Genomic DNA, 23,366 nt, shown 5'->3' with positions numbered 1-23,366 from the left:
TCCTTTTGTTCCCACAATTCTAAAATTTCACTGTAAAATTTCATTCATTTCTTTGGTATGGGTCTAATTTACTCCATTGTACCTGAGGTTAATCTGGGAACCTCTGTGTCCTTCACTTCTGGAAATTCTCTTCAATTATTTTGTTGATAGATTTCTTTTTTTTTTTTTCTTTTCCTCCCCCCGCCCCCCCGTTCTCTGGAACCTATTATTTGGGTATTATACCTCCTGGACTGGCCCTCTAAATTCTTTAAAAATATCTTTTCTCTCTTTTCTCCTATATTTTTAGTTTTTTGGTCTGCTCATGTGCATGGTTGGTTTTATTTTGTCTTGCTCTACTTTCTACAGTTCTCAACTTCTTCTCCCAATCCTATTGCATTTCTAATTGTGGCTGTAATATTTATTTTTATAAGATTCAAGAGCTCTTTTTTCATTCCTTTTAAAGTCTCTTGATCTTGTATCTTGTATTATTTTATCTCTTGGAGATGGTGACATGATAGGCTTGTTTTTGCAAGAGGTGGGAGGCTCCCCTCCTGCACAGCCTGCTCCTGTTGAGGTTTCGTGTGTCTTGGTCTCATTCTCCCTCAGTAGATTCTTTTGTTTGATTGTCTTTCAGACATTGGGTACCCTTGGTGGCTTGTTCCTGTGTAAGACTGGAGGAGTAAGACACCAATGGACAGCAGCATAGGAGGAGCCCACAGGCTTTGTCTTCATTGAAAGGTGATCTCTTGGGGCCATCTGTGCAGAACCATCCACCAGATTCCTCTGTCCTGCTCAGGTTCTAAGCCTCCTGCTGGAGGGTAGACAGAGTGGAGTCCAGGGAAGGGAGAAGCAGTAAGAGGTGGGAAGAGGTGTCGCACACCGTACGCCATCTGCATATTTTTGACCTGGTTCCCCTAATTTCGGTACAGGTGCAGGCTCTCAAGTAGTGCCTGGCACTCTTCAGCCTGAAGAGCCTGATTATACCCTCTCCTTCCATTTCTACCCAAATGGAAGAGTGGGATTGGCCCGGCTAGGTGGAGTGAGAGGGGATCTCGGGCTTGATGTCTTCTGAGATGAGTTTCAACCAATCCTCCTTATTTTAGCCACTGGTGCCAGAGTGGTGCTTGTGCTTGAGCCTTTGGAGGGTTTGCTGGTGACAATTGGTTTGTTCTCAGTGATTTCTACTGTTGACTTGAGGTTTGGCCTTTGGTGGGGCGGGGGGGATCTCTATAGCTGGTTGTCATGGGCCCCCCTGCTTTCCAGCCCCAGACATTCTGTGGTTGTGTCCCTTCCTCTGTTCTCTCTGTCACATCAGGTAAGCTTTCCCCTCTGGTCATTTTTCCGGGTGGGCTTTGGGAGGAAACAGTTTGGTGTGTGTTCCAACATGGCTTTCATGGACCTGGTACTCAGCTCATGGTTGCTCTGTTGCACTTCTGCAGCCCTCACTTTTACTTCCAGCTGCTTGGCTTCCCTTATTTTTTGTTGTAGTGTGGAGAGAATAAAATTGAGCTTAACATTTTCTTATCAACCTGCTTTTTTATTCCTTGAATAGTTGAAATTATCCCACTTATTTTTGCCTTTCTCACTTTATTTTATGCTTCATTATGGTTTCCTTTGTTTTCCATCTTTTTTAAAAAGTCTACTTATTTATTTTTTAGTAATCTCTACACCCGACACCGGGCTCGAACTCACGACCCCAGGATCAAGAGTTGCCCACTCCTCAGACTGAGCCAGCCGGGCGCCCATCTTTTCTTTCTGATCTGTGTCTCCTTTGACTCCTGTTACTGAGGTTGCTCCCTTCTCCCCTTCCCAACAATCCATGCAGATGATGCTCTGGTTCTCGTCTTGTTGATCTCCAGCCCTGCTGGCATGTTTCACATACATGGTTGGGCTGTATTTCTAATTGGTTGATTTTGAAATGAAACAAAGTATCCGACCATGTAACATGGAAGAGGAAAGAGGAAGAACTTCCCTGTGTGCCTCCTCCTCACCCCCTGCCTGTCCACTCTCCACTGTGTGGAGGGGGAGGCAGGGACAGACACGTTCTCAAGTTGTTTAGTCCTACTCTGTTCAACACACATTCTTATTTTTATGATTACTAAACATTTCTTTCTAGAAATAGGACAATTATGTTTCTTTTAGCAATAATTACTAAACTCGTGAGGTTTTAATTCTCTCTCTTCAACTGGATTCAGATGTCAACACTCGCTGTTTACAAGATTCAACCTCCCCATTTACCAATTTTGATTCATCTTTCCTTTTTTTTTTTTTTTTTAAAGAGTGAAAGTGGGAGGAGGGGCAGAGAGAGAATCTCAAGAAGCCTCTATGTCCAGTGCGGAGCCAGACTCTGGGCTCGACCCCAGGACCCTGAGATCATGACCTGAGCCAAAACCAAGAGTCAGAAGCTCAAACAACTGAGCCACTCTGGTGCCCCTAAGATTTTTTTCTGGTAGCTTTTATCCCTAGTTCTTTCCCCATCTGTCCTGCATTATAACTTCAACTAACTTCTATTGTATTACTTTTTCGTTGCCCCTAGCTTTTCAATTCTAGAACTCTTTTACGTTTCCCTTCACTTTGCCCCTTAACTCTGTTAGCTTTCATTCATCTCCCCTTTTATTTCAACGTCTTTTCTGTGATTTGCCACATCACAGAGCCTATTCTCCCTAAATTATGTTGAGTATATTGATAAGTCTTTTTTGAAAATGTGCTCATGTGTCCTGGAGTAATTTTTCCTCCAAAGGGTATTCATTGTCTCTCTCTTTCTATTTTTTCCGTTTTTTCCCCCTTTTATGACTCTTTTTTGGCAGCATCTATCTGTGGGTCCCCAGATGGTTGTATTTTGCAAACCATTTGTCTTTGAATAATAGGCCTGTCTTTTGCCTAAGAATAGCATGAGTTGGTATATTAGTTTTGTTTCTACGACTCCTATAATAAATCCCTACAAACTTGGTGGCTTCAGCAACACAGATTTATCATCAGCCAGTGCTACAAGGCTAAAACCAATAGTCTGCAGGGCTGCGTTCCTTCTGGAGGCTCTGGGGGAATCCGTTTCCTTCCCTTCCCCAGCTTCTGGAGGCTGCCCACCGCCCTTGGATCTTGGATCCCTTTATCTCCAAAGCCAGCAACGTTGTACCCGCTGACCCCTTTTCTGTAGTCACATCTCCCCTCTGACCAGAGCTGGGCACACTTCTCAGGTTTCAAGGACCCATGTGATGAGATTGGGTCCACCCAGGAAATCTGGGATAATCTGACCATATCAGGGTCTTTATCTCAATCTCATCTGCTGAGCCCCTTTTGCCAGCAGGTAAAGTAACACACTCCCAGATTCTGGGGGTGGAGAGGTGGCCATCTGGGTCGGGGGGTGTTATTCTGCCCTCCATGGCTGGGTTCTCCTCTACCTTGTCTCATTCTGCTCCTCGAGGAGAGGCTGCAGAGCTTTCTGCTGGCAGGCTGAGATGTCTGCTAGTTCCTGTCTGACTGCCCATGTTGCCGACGAATTTCCAGGGATCACAGGGCCACAAGGCTAAGTTTCCACCCTCTGTTTTCCGGCAACCGCACACATTTTGATGTCAGGGGGCAAGCTTCCGTGTAAGGTCATCATCTACCTGAAGATGAAAAGCTCTGGAAAGAGATGGAACAGCCCCCGAAAGGAAGGCTGGGTGGGTCACTGACTCCGGTGGAGGAGACAGTCCCAATCCGGGCCTCGATTTCTTTAACCCCCAGGGAGAAAACAACAGTTTTATTATTTTTTTATTTTTTATTATTTTTTTAACAGTTTTATTTATTGACCCTCCACATGGTGCCAGACCCACCGGCGAGGGCACGGTGTTTATTCAGAAGCACACAGGAAAGAATATTCAGGAACCTCTTTGATTTAGGGCAGGCTTGCGTGTAACTGTTTCTCTATTCACCGCTGAATAAAATCAGTTTCTAAAGACTTAGTAAACAATGCCAATTTAATTTATTTGACCCCAGGGCAGAGGACAAGCTGGGGGGAAACGATGATTGTTTACAACACAGGTTTAATCTTAAGGCCTGTTTTAATCACCTTTCCGTATTTCCCTGCCGTCACCGGGGAGGGCTCTCTCCTCCTCCTAGTGTCCGACTATTCCATTCCGCACACCTTCGCTTTCAATTAACATTTTTATGATTAATTCAGAAGGTAATTTTAGCCATAAACCTTCAAGTATAGGCATAGGCTAAGAAAGCAAGAAATATTCTAAAATGAGCCCACCTGGCAATGGGATGAATATCAGGGCTGTAATTCTGGTTCGGTTGTGATGCCAATTATAAAGCACTCTAGCTGTGGTGTTGCTGTTTTTGACACCAGGAGGAAATCTTGACAGAATTATAGCCTAGAAATCAATCTGGGAATACGATACAGAAATCTATAATTCAGATATGAAAACAATCTACAAAGGCTCTTTTTTTAGGAGGGTTCGATGAAATTAGATTAAAATAAATTTACATATATATCAATTTTATTATTAAAATATATTCATGCTAGTAAATAGAGTTATTGGAGAAGGAGAAGCCTTGCTCTGTGTAGGACACAGAAATAGACCTCTCTGGCTTATCAGAAAACAAAGTTATTGTCTCCTTGTCAAATATAAATCTCTTCTCAGAGCTAATAAATGGATAGTGTTCAAACGCAATGTTTTGTTTGACTCCTACCTCATAAACCCATGGCACATAATACTAAATTATATTCCGCCGAGCAGTATCAATCTCTGGATTCCAACATCACATGGTGAGGGAAGTAGGCCAAGTAATTGATGTGTTGCAAAGAAGGAGAAAAAGTTATTTGAGAACAAATAAAATGGGCTATAAAGTTTGTTAAAACGTAATAATAGTAAAAAAAAAAAGGGGGGGGGGGGAGAAGAAGAGGAAGGAAACAAAGAACTATCCCAGGCTGCATCCAGGAACCTGCCCTCTGCCTAGCTGCAAAATAATTCATTTCATGCTGCAAGTTTGTTGCGCAGTCGTTCCCTTTAAAATTAATGTTTACTATAGAGAAAAAGTATAGGATTCTGATTGATGTTGGGAAGTTTACAGTGTATCAGACACACTGGGTTTTTTTTTTTTTTTTTGCATCTTCCATCTCTCTCAGTGCTGCCAGGAGGGACGGGGCAAGCTGTGGCCTTGAGCCCCCACCCCCTGCACCTCCTGCACCATGGCTAGGCACCCAAGGTCCCTGTCCTGTCCAACGACACCACCCACCAGAGGTCAGAGCTGCCACGACATCCCTCAGAGATCCCTGGGGAAGAGGGTCTCAGAGACCCTGGCTCAGCCTGTGTCTCTCTCTCTATTTCAGTGGACTAACTTTGGGGGGCAGAAAGAAATCACCCAAGGGCCAGATTTTAGATGAGCTCCTTTGTGTCCCAGCTCATTTTTGTGCAAATTAGAAACTGCTTGATGGGTTTCTTTGAGAGTGGGTGTTTTGGGATTTCTATTCCTTATTATTTTTTAAGCAAGGTGGTTGTGGTGTCCCATGTCCAGAGGAGCTCAGAGGAGTTTTGGTTGTCCCCAGGAAGGCAGTGACCCATTTTTGCTCCTTGCATTTGGCTCCCAGTTGTGCTGAGTGTGTTGTTGGCTTTTACTAAACACGCGGTCCTTTCCTCCGGGGAGCGGGAGGGCAGACTTTGGAGAGGAATGGAGTAGCAAACATTAGTGCCATGCCAGTAGGGGCTGGGAATCCCACACCCAAGTGCAGCCTGCCGGGGCAAGCCTGGCCTGTCCAGAGAAGCAGTTCCAGAAGCTTTCAGATGTCAGGGGCCAGGGACCTGAAGCCAGCCCTGGTGGCTCCAGCCAGGACATCTCTGCTTGGTGTTTTTAGGCCGGTCCCAGGCTGCCGCTCGTGTTAACCAAGAATCCCTACTTTCTTCCTTTTCTGGTTCAACTGCCCCCTTGTCTTGAATTGTCATCCTCATCCTGACAAGAATGATGTTGGTAGCTGAGTGCAGATTACATGCCTTCTTTACATCTCACTTAATCCACTAAAAAAGAAAAAAAAAATCCACTCAACAGACCCAGAAAGTAGGCTTACTCAGCACTTGGTTTGGCATAGCCTTGGACCTTGTGGAGGAGACCAGGTCTGAACCAGCTCTTTGCTCTCAACTGTTACGTATCCTTTCTGCAATGTGATTGGCATTGATCCCAGCTGGCCAGCTTGAAAAAGCTACATTTAATCTAAGTTTTCCTATCTGTCAGATGGGGCAATAAATTCTACTCTTTGAACCTTATGGCACTGTAGTCCTAGAGAGTAAGTGGAATGTATGTGTGATTTATAATTGATATAGGAAGCTGCTTGAGCTGGCTCCAACTTCTCCTGGTGGGGCAAACTCTCATTCAGAATGTAGCACCAAGTTTCCTCTTCCATTTTCTTTTCTTTTTAAGGTTTTATTTATTTATTCATGAGAGACACAGAGAGAGAGACAGAGACATAAACAGAGGGAGAAGCAGGCTTCCTGTGGGGAGCCTGATGTGGGACTTGATCCCAAGACTCCGGGATCACGCCCTGAGCCGAAGGCAGATCCTCAACCACTGAGCCACCCAGGCGTCCCTCCCCTTCCATTTTCACATAGTGTGTTACACACACACATACCCCAAGTGGGTATGCTGCAGATTTGTCTACATGGTCAGAGGTGTGAAAATATTTATGGTAGCCACTCATTTGGTTTTGAATCCCTGGTACATAATAAGAAGCCAAAACGGCAAATATACTTGGAAGGGATGGCCGTCAGGGAGCAGTTGCTCATCTACTCATTATGGGTTTGTACATATAACTTGCTGATACCTAAATTTTTTTTTTTTCTCTAATGGCAACCAATCTGTTTGCATTTCTTCTCCACATAAGACCTTTTAAAGACTCAGGGTGGCCTGAACTTGGGGAAGGTGACTTCTTATTCACCTAGTGGCATGTGGGACAGGCTGACAACCCTGAAATAGGCCCTCTTGTCCAGAAGGACCTCGTGGGGCCAGGCAAACTGGGAAATCACAGGGCATTTAATGGTGTCGATGACTTGTTCTGCTGAATGCTGGTTTGATTTCTTGGTTTTGATTATGTTAAATTTTAGAGACTGGAGTGAGATGGAATAAGATGGCATCATGAAAGTAAGAAGTGAACGGGCATGTAGTTTCTCGGCCAGAGCTCTCTAATTTGATTTCAAAGCTTGTTCTTTTGAGTTCCGTGTGACACTGTGTGCTCGGGGACAGCACAATGACACCCTCGGATAATAGCTTTGCCTTTCCTAGCGCGTTCTGAAGTGAGGAGGATGCTCTGATCTCCTGAGGGGACAGCAGTAGGACCAGAGAACAATTAAAATGCAAGATAGAGGGGATTTCTCGCCTTCCTCCGCTCTCTCTCTTTTTTATTATCACTTGGTCCTTCCAGGAAGCTCTCATATCTCTGCCGCTGATCCTTACGTGGATTAGGGATAATAAACAGCCCATTAATGGAGGCCTGAACCAGGAAATAGAGTTGGAATCAGCAGCCCAATTCAGTGGCTGACTGAGGTTAATAACTCCATTACTCCAGCTCTATGCTGAGCCGCCCGACGAGCGGCATGTTAGCCTTATCTTACTCCTCATTAATTGAGCTAATAGAACCCGAGTGACCCTGCCTTGCCGCTGTAGTCTGAGAGTTTACCAGACATGGGCTGGAATACATATTACTCCCGTGTGCTCTGTGGGTGCCTTTGTTTTGGAGGCGAGATCTCTCTCAAAGGCTGGTTAGCCACCAGATCCATCCTCACAGCAGAGCCACGGTGCAGGTGTCTGCACTGGGATCCCCAGGTCCCCCTGACTTTGTTTCCTGAGGGTAGGGTGGCCAGGACCTGCCCCTCAGGTGGAGGCCGCTTGGCTATTGGGCTTTAGCTTCAAACCCAACAGCTCTGGAAGAGGTAGCAACTGTCTCAACAGGGTGTCTGGGGTCAAGGGTGAAAAAGAAAGAGTGGCACGCTGGACGAGAGTAGGGGTGGACCACAGCCGTGCCTCTCTGGCTGTCCTCTGTCTTGTGACCCTGGGCAGCTGCCTCTTCTGTGCCCAGCCTTCCTGCCCCGACGGTGCCTGACAGTTCGTGGCGTGGTTCCAACCACCTTGCTTCCCTGCGAGCAGCCAAGTGTGCTACTTAATCTTTCTGAGCCTCAGTGTCCTTCGCTGCCAAATGGGGTAATAAGCCTGTCGCCTGACCTCACCCTTTGCTGGCTGCACATAGGTATTCTCTGAGAAAACATGGATGGAAGGGGTCTATGAATCGGAAAATGCCCTGTACAACCAAGATAATGTTGCAGGAGACTCAAATTCAAAATCTGACTTCCCCGCAGCAGTTTATTAGCTAACCTCTCTGCGCCTCAGCTTCCTCAATGGACAACCAGGGGCAGTGGCCTGTAGGACCTCAGGTGGAAAGTTTGATGAGTTGGTGCAGGTAAGTGCTTTGCATAGAGCCTGGCATGACCATTCCTCGTGTACTGGGGACTCTGAGCCTGTCCATGGAGGTCAGAGCTTCTGGAGAGAGACCAGAGCTCATCAAAATAGCAGGCCCGAGGTTCTGTGGCCCCAACTGGCTCCCTGGCTGCTCTGCAGGGACTGCTTTACTCTGGTCAGAGAAGGTAATTTCTTACTCACCAGTGCTACAGTGTGCTATGTGGGGCACGAGAAAGTTCCAGCAAGTAGACAAAGACAAATCGCCCTTTCACTAGAGACACCCTGGAGCCAGCAAAGAGGAAGATCTTCAGGCTAGAATGGCCTGGCAGGTTGTGTGGGAGCTGAGAAACTAACCTGAAAAATATGTGGATTTTCATCACCTGTCCCCTGTTGTTTTATACGATTTAAAGGTTCTTTTGATGGCTGGACACAACACAGTGATGCTCAGATGCAAGGCAGAACTTTTTTGTGACAGTTCCAAATAGGAGGTGGCTGGGGCTGTGCTGGGGATTGCACTCTGGGGACGGACGAGAGCAGCTGAGCCGTGGAACGCTGCTTATGTATGGCAAGGGGGCGGGAGTACTTGGGTTTTAGGGGCTCTCTGGATTAGCTAATTTATTATTTTTTAAATATTTTATTTTTTTATCTGACAGAGTGTGAGAGAGGGAGAGAGAGCACAGAGGCAAAGGGAGGGGGATAGGCAGACTGGCTGCTGAGCACAGAGTGCAATACAGGGCTCGATCCTAAGACCCTGGGATGACGACCTGAGCGGAAGGCAGACGCTCAACCGACTGAACCACCCAGGAGCCCTGGATTGGCTAATTTAAATAATGTGGGGGCTCTGGGGCATAGGGACTATCCCCAGTTGGAGTATAGGAGCCCCATAAGGGAAGTGGTTGAGGGCGGTACTCAGCAAGCAGCCTCACAAGAGGAATTGAGAGTTCCTAGCAGAGACTTCAAAACAGTGTGCTTGTGAGACATGTGTTGTCGTACCTGTCCTGTGTGGGGTGGACTGACAAAGCCAACCTGGCCTAATTCCACCTTCTCCACCTTCCATGGTTGAGGCACGTTTTTGCAGACAACCTTGAAGAGGTTTAAGCTCAGCCTAAAGGCCATCCATCCCTGCAGTCCTTCCACCCACCATGTGGTGACCCACCAGCCCCTCTGAAAGCACCTCTAGCATGCACTCCGGTGTCCTGGGGCTGTTCCAGCCTTGGAACAAGCCTTGTCCAGACTTTCTTATCCACTGGCCCCCACTTGGCACAGGCCCGTGCAACAGGGGTGTCATCTTCCTGGGCCACCAGCTTGGTTTCCACCATGCTTCTCACTGACTCTAGTGCCCAGTGACAATGGCACACCCTGCCCACCGGCTCTGAGAGCAGGGTTATGCTTCCTGTAGCAAACTTAAGTCCCAGTTGGTGATGGGAATTTGGTGGCCACATCAGGGGTTTTGGAAGTGAGGCCTGCCTCTGGAGAGAGATGGCAGCTAGGTCACTTGGCCAGTGGTGAGGAAGGAGGTGTACTCCTGGGCCTGGAGCCCCAGGTCATGGCCAGTAATGGTGGTGACGGGGCCACAGCCCGCAGCCCCTGCAGTCGTAGAATTTAATCTTCCAGTAAATAAGAACTGAAGTAGAAAAAGGAAGGTTCTCCCATTATTTTCCTGCCTGGGGACTGTTGACATTTTACCACTTATTTCCAATGTTTGTGTAAGAAAGTCTGGTGAGGATGTTTCTGAGCAAATGTGGAAGGTCAACGCTGCTTTTTTCCTGGGTTAAAACTTAGTTTATGACAGTCTGTTACTAGGTTTGTCATCTATCTTTGAGAGCATAAGAGCAATTACTTTTGAAGCAGTGACATCAAAAATGTACATTACCTTTGAACCTTTTGCCTGTAGCCTCCAGGGTCTTTCAGAGAATAAAAATACAGTGATTCCCAGAGAGAGCAGAGCCCAGGCAAGCACAGGCTTGGCTCTGTGGTCCCAGACGGCAGCTGGGGATTCTGGAGGCACGTGGCCTGGGGGGGCAGCAGCCAGAAACCAGGGAGCTTTGAGCCGGGAGCCAGCGAGAACTGGTCCTCGTGGGGTGTTTGAGGATCTTTAGGAAGAGACGACATATGTATAACAGGTTCTTGTGGCATTTTCTTAGTTGGTAATTTTGTTAGTTAAAGATGGAGAGTAACAGTCTTACCTGGAGTATATTGAAACTCCATTTATTTATTAACCAGGTAAAATTTTTTTCCTAAGAATTTTCTGAGAACACTCAGTCCTGCCTACAGCATTGAGCAGATGTCCCTGCTGTCCATAGGAGGTCTAGAAAGATATCCAGGGTCAGTTTGTCACCCTCTGGGTTTAGCACACCGTTCTAGGTAAATGTGTCATTTTGGGAGAAAGTGACATTTCCTCCATTTCCTATTTCAGTGTCTGATAACCTTCACAGCCAGGAAACCCCCTCACGTCCACCTCCCCTCTCCCCCCATTGAGGCTTACTGTCCTTCACTGGCAAAGCACATCTCAATCTCTTTCTCATCTGTGGATGCTAAGCTCTTATTAGGGGTCCGGTGGGTTTTATCCAACCAGTAACAGTCGGGCCTCTGCCTGTGGTGAATAAGACATCGGAGAAGATAAACATGCCTTCCCCGCCACGGTGATCAGAGATCCCGAGCAATCTCCATGCCTGGGTGGAGAGTGACAGGTGACCTTTAACAGAGCAGAGCCCAGGGCGGTTGGCATTTGAGTCTGGTTCTGATGGAGACGCCCCCATTTTTGGCAGGTGTGATGCTCCACCGTTAGCTTAAAGTCATTTCCCTGAGAAAGGCAAGAGGCCGAGATGCCGGGATGACTTGCAGAAATCATGTTTGTTTTTCTTTACCCAAAGGAGACTTTGGAAGACATCAGAGTGTACTTCAATTTTCCATCTTCCTTAGAGGCGTAAATAAAGTGCTGAACCTGTGAACCCAGCATTGTGCTGTAAAAGCCTGGGCCTCTGCCAGATTCAGGTGGCAGATGTCTAAAAGCTTGAAGCTGTCCTTCCTAAATATCATGGACATTATTTAATAAAAGGAAAACTTTTAAAGAAAGTCTTCCACAAATAGAAATTCAGCTCTACTTTTTTCTGAGATGGCAAAACTCTGGGTATTGCTGCCTTGTTGGTTTTGAGGTTTCTGCAGATTCCAGACCCCACACCCAGCCCCTCGGGGGCAGGTGCACTGGATCCGCCCTCCAACACCCTGTTGCAGCTCCTGGGCAGATCCTCCATCCTAGGGCCTGACATTGCATCTCCTTTCTCTCTTGGGCCTCTGTCTCATGAAGTATGGGTTCGAGATCCCAGGAGAAGACTGCATCCCTCAAGAAAAGACCTGCCAGGCCTGGGACTCCCAATCACAGGGCAGAGGCAAGATGGGGATCAGGAGAGGGAAGAGTCTCTCTTTCCCACCCACCCCCATTCATGTTTCATATATTCTAAGCACATCCACTTCCTTCCTGCTTCCTAAACACTTGGTGTTTGCTCATGATATGGCTTCTTCCAGAGCACCATGGGTTTTTGTCTAAATCTTATCTTTTCTATGAAGCTAAGTTCAAACTTCACTTCCTCCAGGAAGCCTACCTTGATGCTTCTCCATGCTCTGTACCTTCTGGGGCCTTTGTACATTGTTCTCATGACAAGGAAGCAGCTTAACAGGATAAGGTTTAAGCAAGAGGCTCTAGAAGCCTGGATTTGCCCCTTCCAGACTCTGTGAGGCTGGGCAGGCTTGACCTTCCGTGGGCATGTTTTTTTCCTGTGTGAGATGAGAGTGGCTTTGTTCAAATAAGCAATGCACATTCACAGAACATCCATTACATGCAGGTACTGTCTCAGTTCTAGGAACACAGAAGGAAATGAGAGCTAATAAACACTTGCCATCACGTGGCTTATGTTCTAATTGGGGTGAAAAAGGCCGTATACAGCCAACAGACCCATAATACGTTGGGCTTCATGGAGAACAGTAAAGCAGGGTGAAGGGGAATAGGGCAGATGGGCAGCAGGAAGGCAGAGGAAGGGATGGTGTGCTGTGTAGAAGGTGGTCAGGGATGGCCTTTCTGATAAGAGGACACTTAACAGAGGCTTAAAGAAATCATGTGAAGACATGGAGAAGAAGAATACAGGCCTGGAACAGCAAGTGCAAAGGCCCTGAGGTGAGCAAGGGCTTGGCAAGCTTAAGAGGCACCATGATGGTTGCCGCCAAAGGAGTGGGGGAGAGAGTAGGAAGTGGGTAGTCAGAGGTGGACAGGGCCCCTGAGGTCTCAGGCTTTTCCTGTGAGTCAGGTGGGAGCTCTGAGGAACCTGAGCAGGTAAGTGGGTGGATAGTGGACGACAGGCAGGAGGACAAAGGCAGAAGCAGGGACAGCAAGTGGGTGGCCCTTGGCAAGGACCAGCTGAGAGATTCTGGTGCCCCAGCCCAGGGTAGTAGCTGTGCAGGTGGAGAGAAGTAGTCGGGCTCTGACTGTATTTGGAAGGTAGGACAGATGCAGTCAGATTGGATGCAGGGCATATGAGAAGAGAGAGAGACACTGAGGAGAGCTCCACAGTTTTTGCTGGAGTGTCTGGGAAGAACAGGCCGGCCAGTCATCTAAGCAGCAGGCTTGGGGAGGGGCCACCAGCTTGGTTTTGGACCCAGGAGGCCTGAGATGCCTGTCAGGAGTCTAAGTGTCCCAGGGCTGCAATAACAAAAGCCCACAGGGCGCTTAAATGACAGAAATAAATTTTCTCTACATTCTGGAGGCTGAAGTCCAAGATCAAGGCGTTGGCCTCTTCTGAAACCTCTCCCCTTGGCCTGAAGACCACCCTCTTGCTGCCCCCTTCACATGGTCTTCTCTCTGTGCTCGTGTCCCTGCGATCTCTGGGTGTCCACATTTCCTCTTGGTGTAAGACACCAGATTGGGTTAGAGCCCACCCTGATAGCCACTTCCTTAAAGACCCTGTGTCGGGGCGCTGGGGTGGCTCAGTTGGTTGGGTGGCTGACTCTTGATTTTGGCTCAGGTCATGGTCTCAGGCCATGGTCTCAGGGTCATGGGATCAAACCCATTGTCAGGCTCCATGCTCACCATAGAGTCTGCTTGTTCCCCTCCCTCTACCCCTCCCCACTCTTTCTCTCTCTCAAAGAAAGAAAGAAAGAAAGAAAGAAAGAAAGAAAGAAAGAAAGATTAAAAATAGGTTACATACAGTCAGATTCTTAGGTAGTGGGGGCTGGAGCTCAACATAGGAATTTTAAGGGGCACACTCAGCCCACAGTGGCCTCTAGGGGCCTTTGCTGTGGCAGCCCGAGCAAACTCCCACAGGTTCTTAGTGCGCTTCTCAGTCACACCTTCATGGCTGCCCTGGTGACAGCCAGGCATGGCTCAAGGAGCCCACGGCTTCCCCCAGTGCACCCTCCCATTCCTCGGCACTTGCCCTCAACCCCAGCCAGATCTCTGAGCTTTCATGCAAGTCAAACCCAGGAGGCCCCTGGAGACCACCTAATGCATCCCCCAAATTGCACAGAGGGAGAAACTGAGGCTCAGAGAGACTAAGCAACTTGACTGGGGTCTCACTGTGAGTGAGTAGGGGCCGGAAGCAGGCGTCCTCGCCCCGGGCTGCCTGTTGTCTTATTTGAGTGCCATATTTTTTGAAATGCCATATGCCTTTCCCCCATCCTAGCACACCAGTGCGGAGAGCCGCTGCCCACCTTGCGATCACGCCCAGCACCTGAGGTCTTCCCGGGGTCCCCTTTTCCTTGGGAGGACGGGTTCGGGCTGCCACATACCTGGCAGCAGCTCCCCCCGTGATTGCTTGAACCAGATGCCCCTCTTCTTGCAGAGCTCTGGGAGCATCCCCCTCTCCTCTCAACAATAATTAGCCTTGTAAGACTAATGGACGAAATCGTGTCTAATTACCCTGTTGAAGGCCCAATTATGCGATTAACATTCGTGGGCTATAAGCTAATGACGAGAAGAGCCTCTCATTTGCATAGCATCAAGTTAATTGAGCCGCCAGCCGAGGGGCGGATGGGGTGGTGGGCAGGATTCTCTTTCTGGAAGGATACTAATGACCAGAGAGGACGGTTCACCTGACAGCTTTATTAATTAACAACGATCTGATTACCTAGCAGGAGTGGCAAGTGAAGGTGTGGGCGGAAAGACTCGGCTTTGTCACAAATGGGAGATGGGAGACCTGTGCGCTGATTTCTGTTCCCAGCATTTGGCTGTTAGCTGCAAGCTCATGATTGCCTTGAGGAACCATTTTAGAAAACTCTTCCTGCAAAATCTTGCTCAGGCCCTTCTGTTACGCGCTTCCCGGCACATTCTCTCCACTCACTTCCTCATTCATTCTCTCTCATCCATTCATTCCACTCCCACGGACAGAGCCTCTCTGGAGTGAGCCTGGACGCCCTGCCTTGGGAGTGTTCACAGAGAGGGTTCTTACTTGGCTGGAGGCTCCCAGCCTCCCTAGGGGTTTCAGACTCAGCATGGTGTCCCCTTGCAGTTGGTGAACGCCCCCAGAGACTCTCAGGCTTTGGAGAGTCCTTGGAGATCACCAGTTCAGGTCCCTTATTTTACCCCCCATGAAGTGGGGGGGGGGCTCGGAGAGCCCGAAAGCCTGGACTTCACATCCCGAGGCAGGGATTGGTGGGGTGGGGTGGGTGCTGCTGGTCCTGCCCTGCATCCCCTACCCCCAGAACTGCCCTGCCTTTTCAGCCCCTCCCTGTGGATGGTACATGTTCTCTCCTGGGGGAACCAGCCTAGGAGCCCCACCCATGTGCTTCCTGGCCCCTCACTTCGCCCTCATGGCACTCGCCCGCTGGCCTATATTTCTTCTCCATGAGGCAGAGACTGCACTATATTCACAGTTTAGGTGATTGAACTAACTAAGGAACCATGAAAGTGGTGTGTAGCTGGACTAAAACACAGGTCGCTCTCCAGTGAATTTTAAAACAAAGAATTTTTTAAATAAAATGTAAAATCCTGTACATGTAACTTTCTCTTTCACTTAATAAAATATTGCGGACATCTTTCTCTATCATTACATAAAGCTACAACTCTTAATGTTTGTAAAATGTTACATTATATAAATTCTTACATAGTAACAGTTCATGTCCACTGCTACATAGTCCAGATGTATCAGAATGTATTTAAATGCCCCCTGGCCGACAGTTGGTTCCAGGCTTTTTCTTTTTTCTTTTTTTTTTTTTAAAGATTTTATTTATTTATTCATGAGAGAGAGAGAGAGAGAAAGAGAGAGATTGAGAGAGAAACACAGGCAGAGGGAGAAGCAGGCTCCATGCAGGGAGCCCGACGTGGGACTCGATCCTGGGTCTCCAGGATCACACCCTGGGCTGAAGGCGGCACTAAACCGCTGGGCCACTGGGGCTGTCCTCCAGTTTTTTTCTGTTACAATCAATCCAGCAACAGGCAGCACACACAGTCTTTGTGCATTGGTTTTGTTTTGTTTTTAGGAAAAAATCAGGGAATGGCATTGCTGGGCCATAGGGTCTGCACAATTAAAAAGTTAATTTTTTAACTGAAAGGAGTCAGAAATTGAGAGAGTACCAGTGGATAGCCAGTGAAAGAGAAATCTCCAAAGAAGAACAACTAGACAACTAAGCCTCTGACTTGGGTTAGAAAAATAGTAAAGCCAAAAGTGGCAGGAAAGAGACTATAGGAATAGAAATTGGGAATCTAGAAGACAAAATGACAATAGAGCCAAAAGTTTGTTGTTTAACCAAGTCAATGAAATTGACACACCTCTAGCAAACTAGAGAAGGTGCAGATAAAAAACATTTGACATAAAAAGGGGCTATAACCATAAATATGAATAACTTTATGACCATGAATCTAGAAACATAGGCAAGATAGATAAATCCATAGGAAAACAAAACAAAACAAAACAAAACTCTTGCCAGTATTGACATAAGAAGAAATAGAAAAATCCTAATAATCCTATAACTATTAAATGCATCGAATCATAGCAGTGAGAGCTTCTCCTCTCCCAGACACTCCTGTATATGAACACTCGTGGCATCACTGTGTGTGATAGCAAAACACCTTTGAGAAGACACCACCATGCAGGAGATCCTACGTGAATTGCAGCAAAGCCACAGAGCAGTGCACTACGAAGCAACAGAAGGGGATGGACCACAGCCACACACATCAACATGGAGGAATCTTAGAAAAATAATGTTGAGTGCAAATGCAAGAAGAACACATTTAGCATGATATCAAAATAAGAAAATGGAGCAATGCAGTTTTTAGGTACTCTTATACATCTTTAATAATTCACAATAGTGAGGGCACCTGGGTGGCTCAGTTGGTTAAGCATCTGCCTTTGGCTTTAGTCATGATCCCGGGGTCCTGGGACCCAGCCCCAGGTCACTGGGCTCCCTGCTCAGTGAGGAGCGTGCTTCTCCCTCTACCACCCCCTACCTCTGCTTGTGCTCTCTCTCATGCTCTCTTTCAAATAAATAAAATCTTTAAAAATTTTTTTTAAAATTCATGATGGTGGTTTTCTTTGGTCATCGGAATAGAGAAATGGAATTGGTTAAAAGCATCTAGAGCATTTCCTCAGTACTGGAGTGATGCATTTCTTAACTGGGTTCATGGGGTTAGTTTTTTTTTTTTTTTAAGACTTTACTTATTTATTTGAGAGAGAGCACGAGCAGAGAGGAGGGATAGAGGGGGAAGGAGTAAATCTCAAGCAGATTCTGTGCTGAGTGCAGAGCCTGATGTGGGGCTCAATCTCATGATCCTAAGACCATGACCTGAGCCAAAAAGAAGAGTTAGACACTTAACTGACTGAGCCACCAGGTGCTCCACGGGGTTATTTTTAATATATATATATTAAATGTATCTACCCAGATAGACATTTTTTCAAGAATACAATCCTTGTTTTTTCACCAATATATCTCAAGCTCTCAAAATAATAATGTCTGGCACAGAGTAAGTGCTCAACAATTATTTGTGAACCTTATGACTATATGTTACATAACTTATTTTTATGTATCAAAATGTATCAAGATTAAAAATGGAGGATTATATTAAGCTTTCTTTTCATCCCACACTTCTACTCCCTTCCCTAGAAGCAACTGTTGTTCATAATTTGTTGGGTATTCTTCTAGAAAATTTCTCTACATTAATAGATAAAGGGCATCTGGGTGGCTTAGTGGTTGAGTGTCTTCCTTTGGCTCAGGGCGTGATCCTGGCGTCCTGGGATCAAATCCCACATCGGGGTCCCCGCAGGGAGCCTGCCTGCTTCTCCCTCTGCCTGTATCTCTGCCTTTCTCGGTGTGTGTTTCTCATGAATAAATAAATAAAAACTTTTTAAAAAATAGATAAGAGACAAATATATGCATTTATTTTCCGTAGATGGAGACATACTACATACACACTCTACTTTTTTCTCTAAATGCTGTATCTGGAGGTTTGTTTGTTTGTTTCATATAGCAGTCCTCATTCTTTTAATGGCCACATAGTCAGTCTTCCAGCCTATGATTATGTAGTTGTTTCTTTAACCAGGTCCTTGTTGAAAAGCATTTAGACTGTTTTCTTTCTTTCACTTTGCAAATAATGCTAGAGTAAACGTATGTGAGACTCTGTATTCGGAAGACTCTCCCTACAGAGTAAAATCCTAGAAGTGGCATTGCTGAATTTTAGCTGTAGTTTTATTTCCAATGGGCACTCCCAACGTGCCCAAGGGCCCCTAATTTACTGGTGGAGATAAAACATTGTACGACCAAAGGTGGTGTGTGCTTTGGGAACAGCCACACTATCCAAGAAACAAAGGCTTCATTTAAGCCCCGGGGGGGGGGGGTCACCTAGACAGCAACATGGTGGTGGCCCTGGAGCCACCTGAGTTCATGGTATAGTTCAGTGAACCACACACCTGCTCAAGCTATGGAAAATGCTTGATGTCATGTAAGCAAAATTTTAGGGAGTGTAATTTTTTTCTTAGGACCAATAATGGATTTAGAATATGCCTAAATGTTTCCTTTTGAGAATGGTTGTATTGCCCACAGTGGTTACTTTCTGATTTACATGTAGAGTATGTAAGTCATGACAGTTATTTTAATTTTTAGCTTTGAGCCACAATTCAAACATGACAAGGCTTATGAACAAACATAAAGGCCAATCATGATAGAAAGTCATTCTCGAAAGACCTGCACTGCCTCCTTAAGAGGCTGGAGGCTAATGTGCCTCAGCACCTGTGCCGCATAGAACATGAGGATCTGCCTTGAGACTGGGGTGTCTCCCAGACATTTAGCCTTCAGGAAGACAAGTACCCGGAAACTCTGCCCTTGGCTCTCAGGCTGCTCATCCTGCGGCCAGGTGGGAGAAGCATGGTGGGATCACCCACCCTTTGTGGGAGCAGATGTGCATCTGGGAAAAGCATGGACATCAAGCACCATCTGGAAGCAAGGTCTATTCAGTGCCCCAGGGACCAGCTGCTGGCTGGCTTTGCCATGGCATTTTCTAGAAGTGGCAGGTTTGGTATTAAAGGGCAGGAGCTTTGGAGTTTCTGAATCTGTGTCTGTTGACAGCTGTTTAGTGAGCACGTGCTATGTTCTGGGACAGTGAGCAAGACAGAGGAGCTTAGCCTCTGGGGAGGAGCCCTGCTCTAGAAAGGAAGCTGAACAGTAAACAAGTTGTTTAGAACACAGTCCACTTGACTTGGCTCTGAGGCCCCAGGGGTGTATGGGAAGCTGCTATGAGTAGCTCAGAGGAAGCAGAGAGAACAGGGAGACAAAGGTCCGGAGATAGGAACTAGCTCCACTTCCTTCTGGTCACTTCACTTTTCTTCATTTGTGAAGCAGAATTGATAGCATATGCGGTGAAAGTCACCATTAGGTCCCATGAGGGAGTACAGGTAGATATGAGCAATAATAGGCTATTTATGTTACAGGCTTGGTGAACTGCTCTTGCCTCTATATTTTGCAGAGGAGGCCCCCCAGGCACAGCCCTGTGGTTCCATAAGAGAGTTGGGACTGCCCATCAGATGACAAGGCAGCCTTCCTTTCATCTTCTTTTTAAAGATTTATTTATTTTGCAGAGAGAGAGAAAGCGAGGGGGGAAGAACAGAGGAGGAAGGAGAGACTCAAGCAGACTTCCTGCTGAGCATGGAACCCAACATAGGGCTTGATCCCACAATCCGAGGTCATGACCCGAGCCAAATCCAAGAGTTGGACACTTAACTTACTGACCCCCTCAGGTGCCCCAAGGCAGTCTTGCCTCTTATCTGATCTAACTTTTCATATATAGTGGGCCCTTCTCTCCCAGAGATGGTGGGTTGGAGATGGCCTCGTTGGTGGAATGAAGATGGAGGGCTGGGAGACCCTCCTGAGCTTGGCCTCTTGCTCCGGATCCTCCCACCATGCCAGTGAGCTGTGGAGATTTCCCTCCTGCCTGTGGTGGTACGTCAGTTTGGCTGCCTCTGGACACACACGCTCAGCTGTCACTTGCTGGGTATCCACAGCAACTGCTACGGTGTAAAGGAGACAAATGTAGCACCAAAGTGGAGTTTGATGGATCCAAAATTATGTATTTAGTTCACAGTTGGTATAGAGTGCTCATAAAATCTTGATCATGATAGAGAGCCTAATAAACATTTGAGAACATAAATATTTGGGGGAGGAAACGGCTCTGTGAAACATTTAGTTGTGGAGTAGTTAGGAGAACAGAGGAAATCAGCCAGGCGGAACTCTCCAGATACCAATCTGGTGAGTTATATATGTAGGGCCAGTAATGATCTTGAGTGAGCCGTTTTATGGATGTGCGGACGTTAATTTGAGGAGTACGTGCACGTGGGGCTGCACTGCCTTGAGTAACTGCATCACACCAAGCGTGAAGCTATTTGTCCTTCAGACATCTGCAGCGGGGGGGTGGGGAGGGTAGGGGGAGGGGGGCTGAGGTGCAGCTGGCTGGGGAATGGGTCAGACTGGCCTGTCTGGATGCCAGTGGAGCACAGCACCGAGTCAGCCCTCAAGCACCATGCCTTGGAGCCCCTGATCTGCTGCGGTCCCTGTGGCTGGCCGCTGTGTGGCTAGGAAAGAGCCCCTGCCCCCCACACTAGGTACAGCAGTTAGGGCCCATGCTGGCCGGGTCACATCCTGCTTTGCCATTTACAGGACCTTGGGCAGGTCACTTACCTACTGTACAAGAGCGGGCACGACAGCCAGTCGTGTGAGTGTGGTGAGAAATAAATGAGGCGGTAAGTGGCCAGTGTGTACAGAAGCTCCAAAGATGGGGTGATCGTCACCCTCTTACTGGCCAGAAGGATTTGGGAAGTCAAGGTGAGCAGGGTGCCAGTGAGTCTGGTGAGAGGGTGATTGAGGTTCGATTTATTTTGGAGTGGTGGCCCCTGGCAGTGGATCCCCACCCACACCTATCCTCCATGTGGCGAGACATGGCTTCATGGTTGGTGGGGAGGTGGGTTAGAAGGAACTTGTTCCCAAGAACAGTGAAAGTTTTAAAGTATGCGAATTATTTACTTAATGGATGTTTTTGTAGGTTTCAGGCTGCCCCATCCCCGCAGCCCCTGCCCTGCTTCGGGAGCAGAGCTGCCACACCCTGAGGTCCCCCTAGGACAGACCAGGTGCTGGATGTTGTACTTTGTGTAGATGCTGAGAAAGACAATTGGCTTGAGCTATAGGCCTTGAAGCTTTCTCTTTAGAACCGAGGAGCTTCTTTTTGGGAGGGTGATTCTTCTCTACACAAGAGCAAGCCACTGCTTTGCTATTTCCTAGAAAAGGAAAACAGAGGGAAACAATTTAAATATAGCAGGAGGAGTCTGGACCAAGAGACCTTTGGTCTTGTCTATAAAGGTGGCCTTGAGAGAAAAAGCCAAAGGAGGCTGAGGGATAAACCTCTCTCCTTGCAGATCCTTCAGCGTTGGAGCCCATCACTGGTCCCAGGCCATTCTGCCTGCAGAACTGGAGGCCTCTGGGCTCTCTTTGCTAGGGGAAGTGCCTCACTGCAACTGGTCCCGGGGCCTGCTGCTCCCACAGCTGGTGGCCTGTGGATCTCCACAAACAGGAAAGTCATTCAGTCACTCAGTGAACTCTGGTGAAGCCCTGGGATGAGTGCTCTGTGCTCACCGTACAGGCTCTGGGGATGCCTAGGTGGGTGCCTTCGGCGGCCCCTCCCCCGGAGGTCTGCCCTCCAGTCTCTCCTGGAGAGGTTCTTGGGGTGCGAGGTAGGGCCTGCAACACCAGGAAGACACCCCAACAAGATAATCACGGGCAAGCGGTTGCTGAGCACACCAAGGCGGCTCGGCTCCCTGACACGTGGGAAATAGGAAAACCTGTTAAATATTTCCGACAACCAAGTTGTAATCCAAAGATCCTGGCAGGACAGCGAGTGCTCGCTCCTGTCAGCCAAAAGAAGGGCAGATGCTGATAAAAATATCACCAAAGAACGGCTAATCAGGTCAGCCGTAATGTTTTGGCCATAAGGCCTTCTTCCTTATGTGGTTGGGGAAAAATTGAATCGAATCGGAAAACGTCGGGCCCCTGTGAGAGTGAGACGGCGTGGCTGGGAGGGGGTGGGGAGGAGAAGCTGCGCTTGGCTCCCCGGAGCAGGAACGGGAGAGGAGCCGCCACCGAGAGAGGGGACCAGGGGCAGGGGCGACCCGGGGCCAGGTCTGGCCGCAGACGGACACCTGCTCGGGGAAGGGGGCGGGGCTTCTGACACACCGCGTCCAATCAGGGAGACGGAGCGACCCGCGCGCTCGCCTCATTTGCATGCGCTGAGCTTCCGGGAAAATTTAATCTCCGGGAATCCGCGAGTCGGCGCAGGCGGGGAGGCTGGGTGCAGACGCCGCCGCCCCTCCTGGCACTGGGACCCGCGCTCCCGCCCAAACACTGAAATGCAGAGAGCAGGTGCTGCTTTGAACGGAGGAACACCTCGGTTTGCCTGCGGTGCCTGCGGGTGGCCCAGGTCCTGCAGAGGCGTCGTCGCAGAACGGAACCTGCTCAGCACTTCCCGTGCCTCCCCCCGCCCCGACCTTCAGCCACCCCGAAGCAGGTGCCCCGAGTTTGTGCCGAGGAGTGTGGGTCCTCAGGGAGCCCTAAGTAAACCCAGTGCGCCCACTGTGGGTCCTTTAGAGACCCATTCAGGGCCACCTGACCAGGGGTCACCACCTCTTGGAAACTGCTTGTCCTGGAGCCCGCGGAGGGCGCTTCCCTTCCAAGGAGGAGCGCACCTGGGGTGGACTCTGGGATGGCTTTGGCCCCTTCCCTCTGTGAGCTCCCAGCCAGCAGCTGAGCAGAGCCTGCCACTGCACACACCCATGAGCACTTCTACCCAGGCCACGGCCCCAAGCCCTTCCCACAGTAGAATTTCTGGCACCTCGGGCCAGGCTGGGGCAGTGCCTGCTGTCCCCCAAGCCCCGGTCCTGTCTTGTGGGGCCCGCTCACCCGCTGGCATGATCTCCACAATGCAGGCTCAAGATGAAGAGAGGCCAGGGATAAGGAGGTAGACTGAGAACTCTCAGCAGGGGGTGACTTTGCAGGTGACTTTACCTCCCAGAGTGTCAGGCTCCTCCTTGCTAAAAAGAGTGGAAGAATAATACTGGCTCCTTCTCCAGGGAATGCTGTGGAGCACACGGCTGGGAGCCCAGTCATAGTACGAAAGGAAGGAGGGACTCACACACTGCTTTGTCTGTTGCACAAGTACTGGTTGTGGGCTGCTCATTGCCAGACTGTTCCAGATCCTCGGGCCACAGGAGTGAACAAATCATTTCCACGGGAGCACATGGCCAGGAACCAAACCGGCACAGGAGAAGGATGAGGTGGCAGGTTCCACACTGGGGAAGGCCCCTCTGAGGAGGGCTCACTGCACTCGGAACGCTCTCCCAGCCCCCATGCGAGCTGCGCTCAGCCCTGCTTTGAGGGCCTTGGCCCAGTCAGCCGCGGTGTCGGGGCACAGGATTATTGCGAGATGCTCTTAGGGTAGACTGCAG

The 23,366-nt window shown here is 48.4% G+C and overlaps 1 protein-coding gene across 5 annotated transcripts in view; it reads left to right on the top strand.

Annotated features, from left to right (window-relative positions):
• The window catches only part of AK8 (adenylate kinase 8), a 127,760-nt gene that overhangs the window by 80,887 nt on the left and 23,507 nt on the right, over nt 1-23,366 (top strand). Inside the window, exon 12 of one of the 5 annotated variants that reach the window (XM_077851221.1) lies at nt 11,277-11,424. The exons of 3 other annotated variants lie outside the window; for them this stretch is intronic. In XM_077851221.1, coding sequence (XP_077707347.1) covers nt 11,277-11,325 — 49 coding nt within the window. In that variant the 3' untranslated portion in view covers nt 11,326-11,424. Of the gene's footprint in view, nt 1-1,637; nt 1,783-11,276; nt 11,425-23,366 lie in introns of those variants that run through there. One more of the 5 variants, XM_077851218.1, reaches the window with a different exon arrangement.

The sequence above is a fragment of the Canis aureus genome, chromosome 16 (assembly GCF_053574225.1).
Source record: "Canis aureus isolate CA01 chromosome 16, VMU_Caureus_v.1.0, whole genome shotgun sequence".
NCBI lineage: Eukaryota > Metazoa > Chordata > Mammalia > Carnivora > Canidae > Canis > Canis aureus.
The sequence above is the reverse complement of the archived record's forward strand: the minus strand, read 5'-3'. Positions and strand labels throughout refer to the sequence as shown.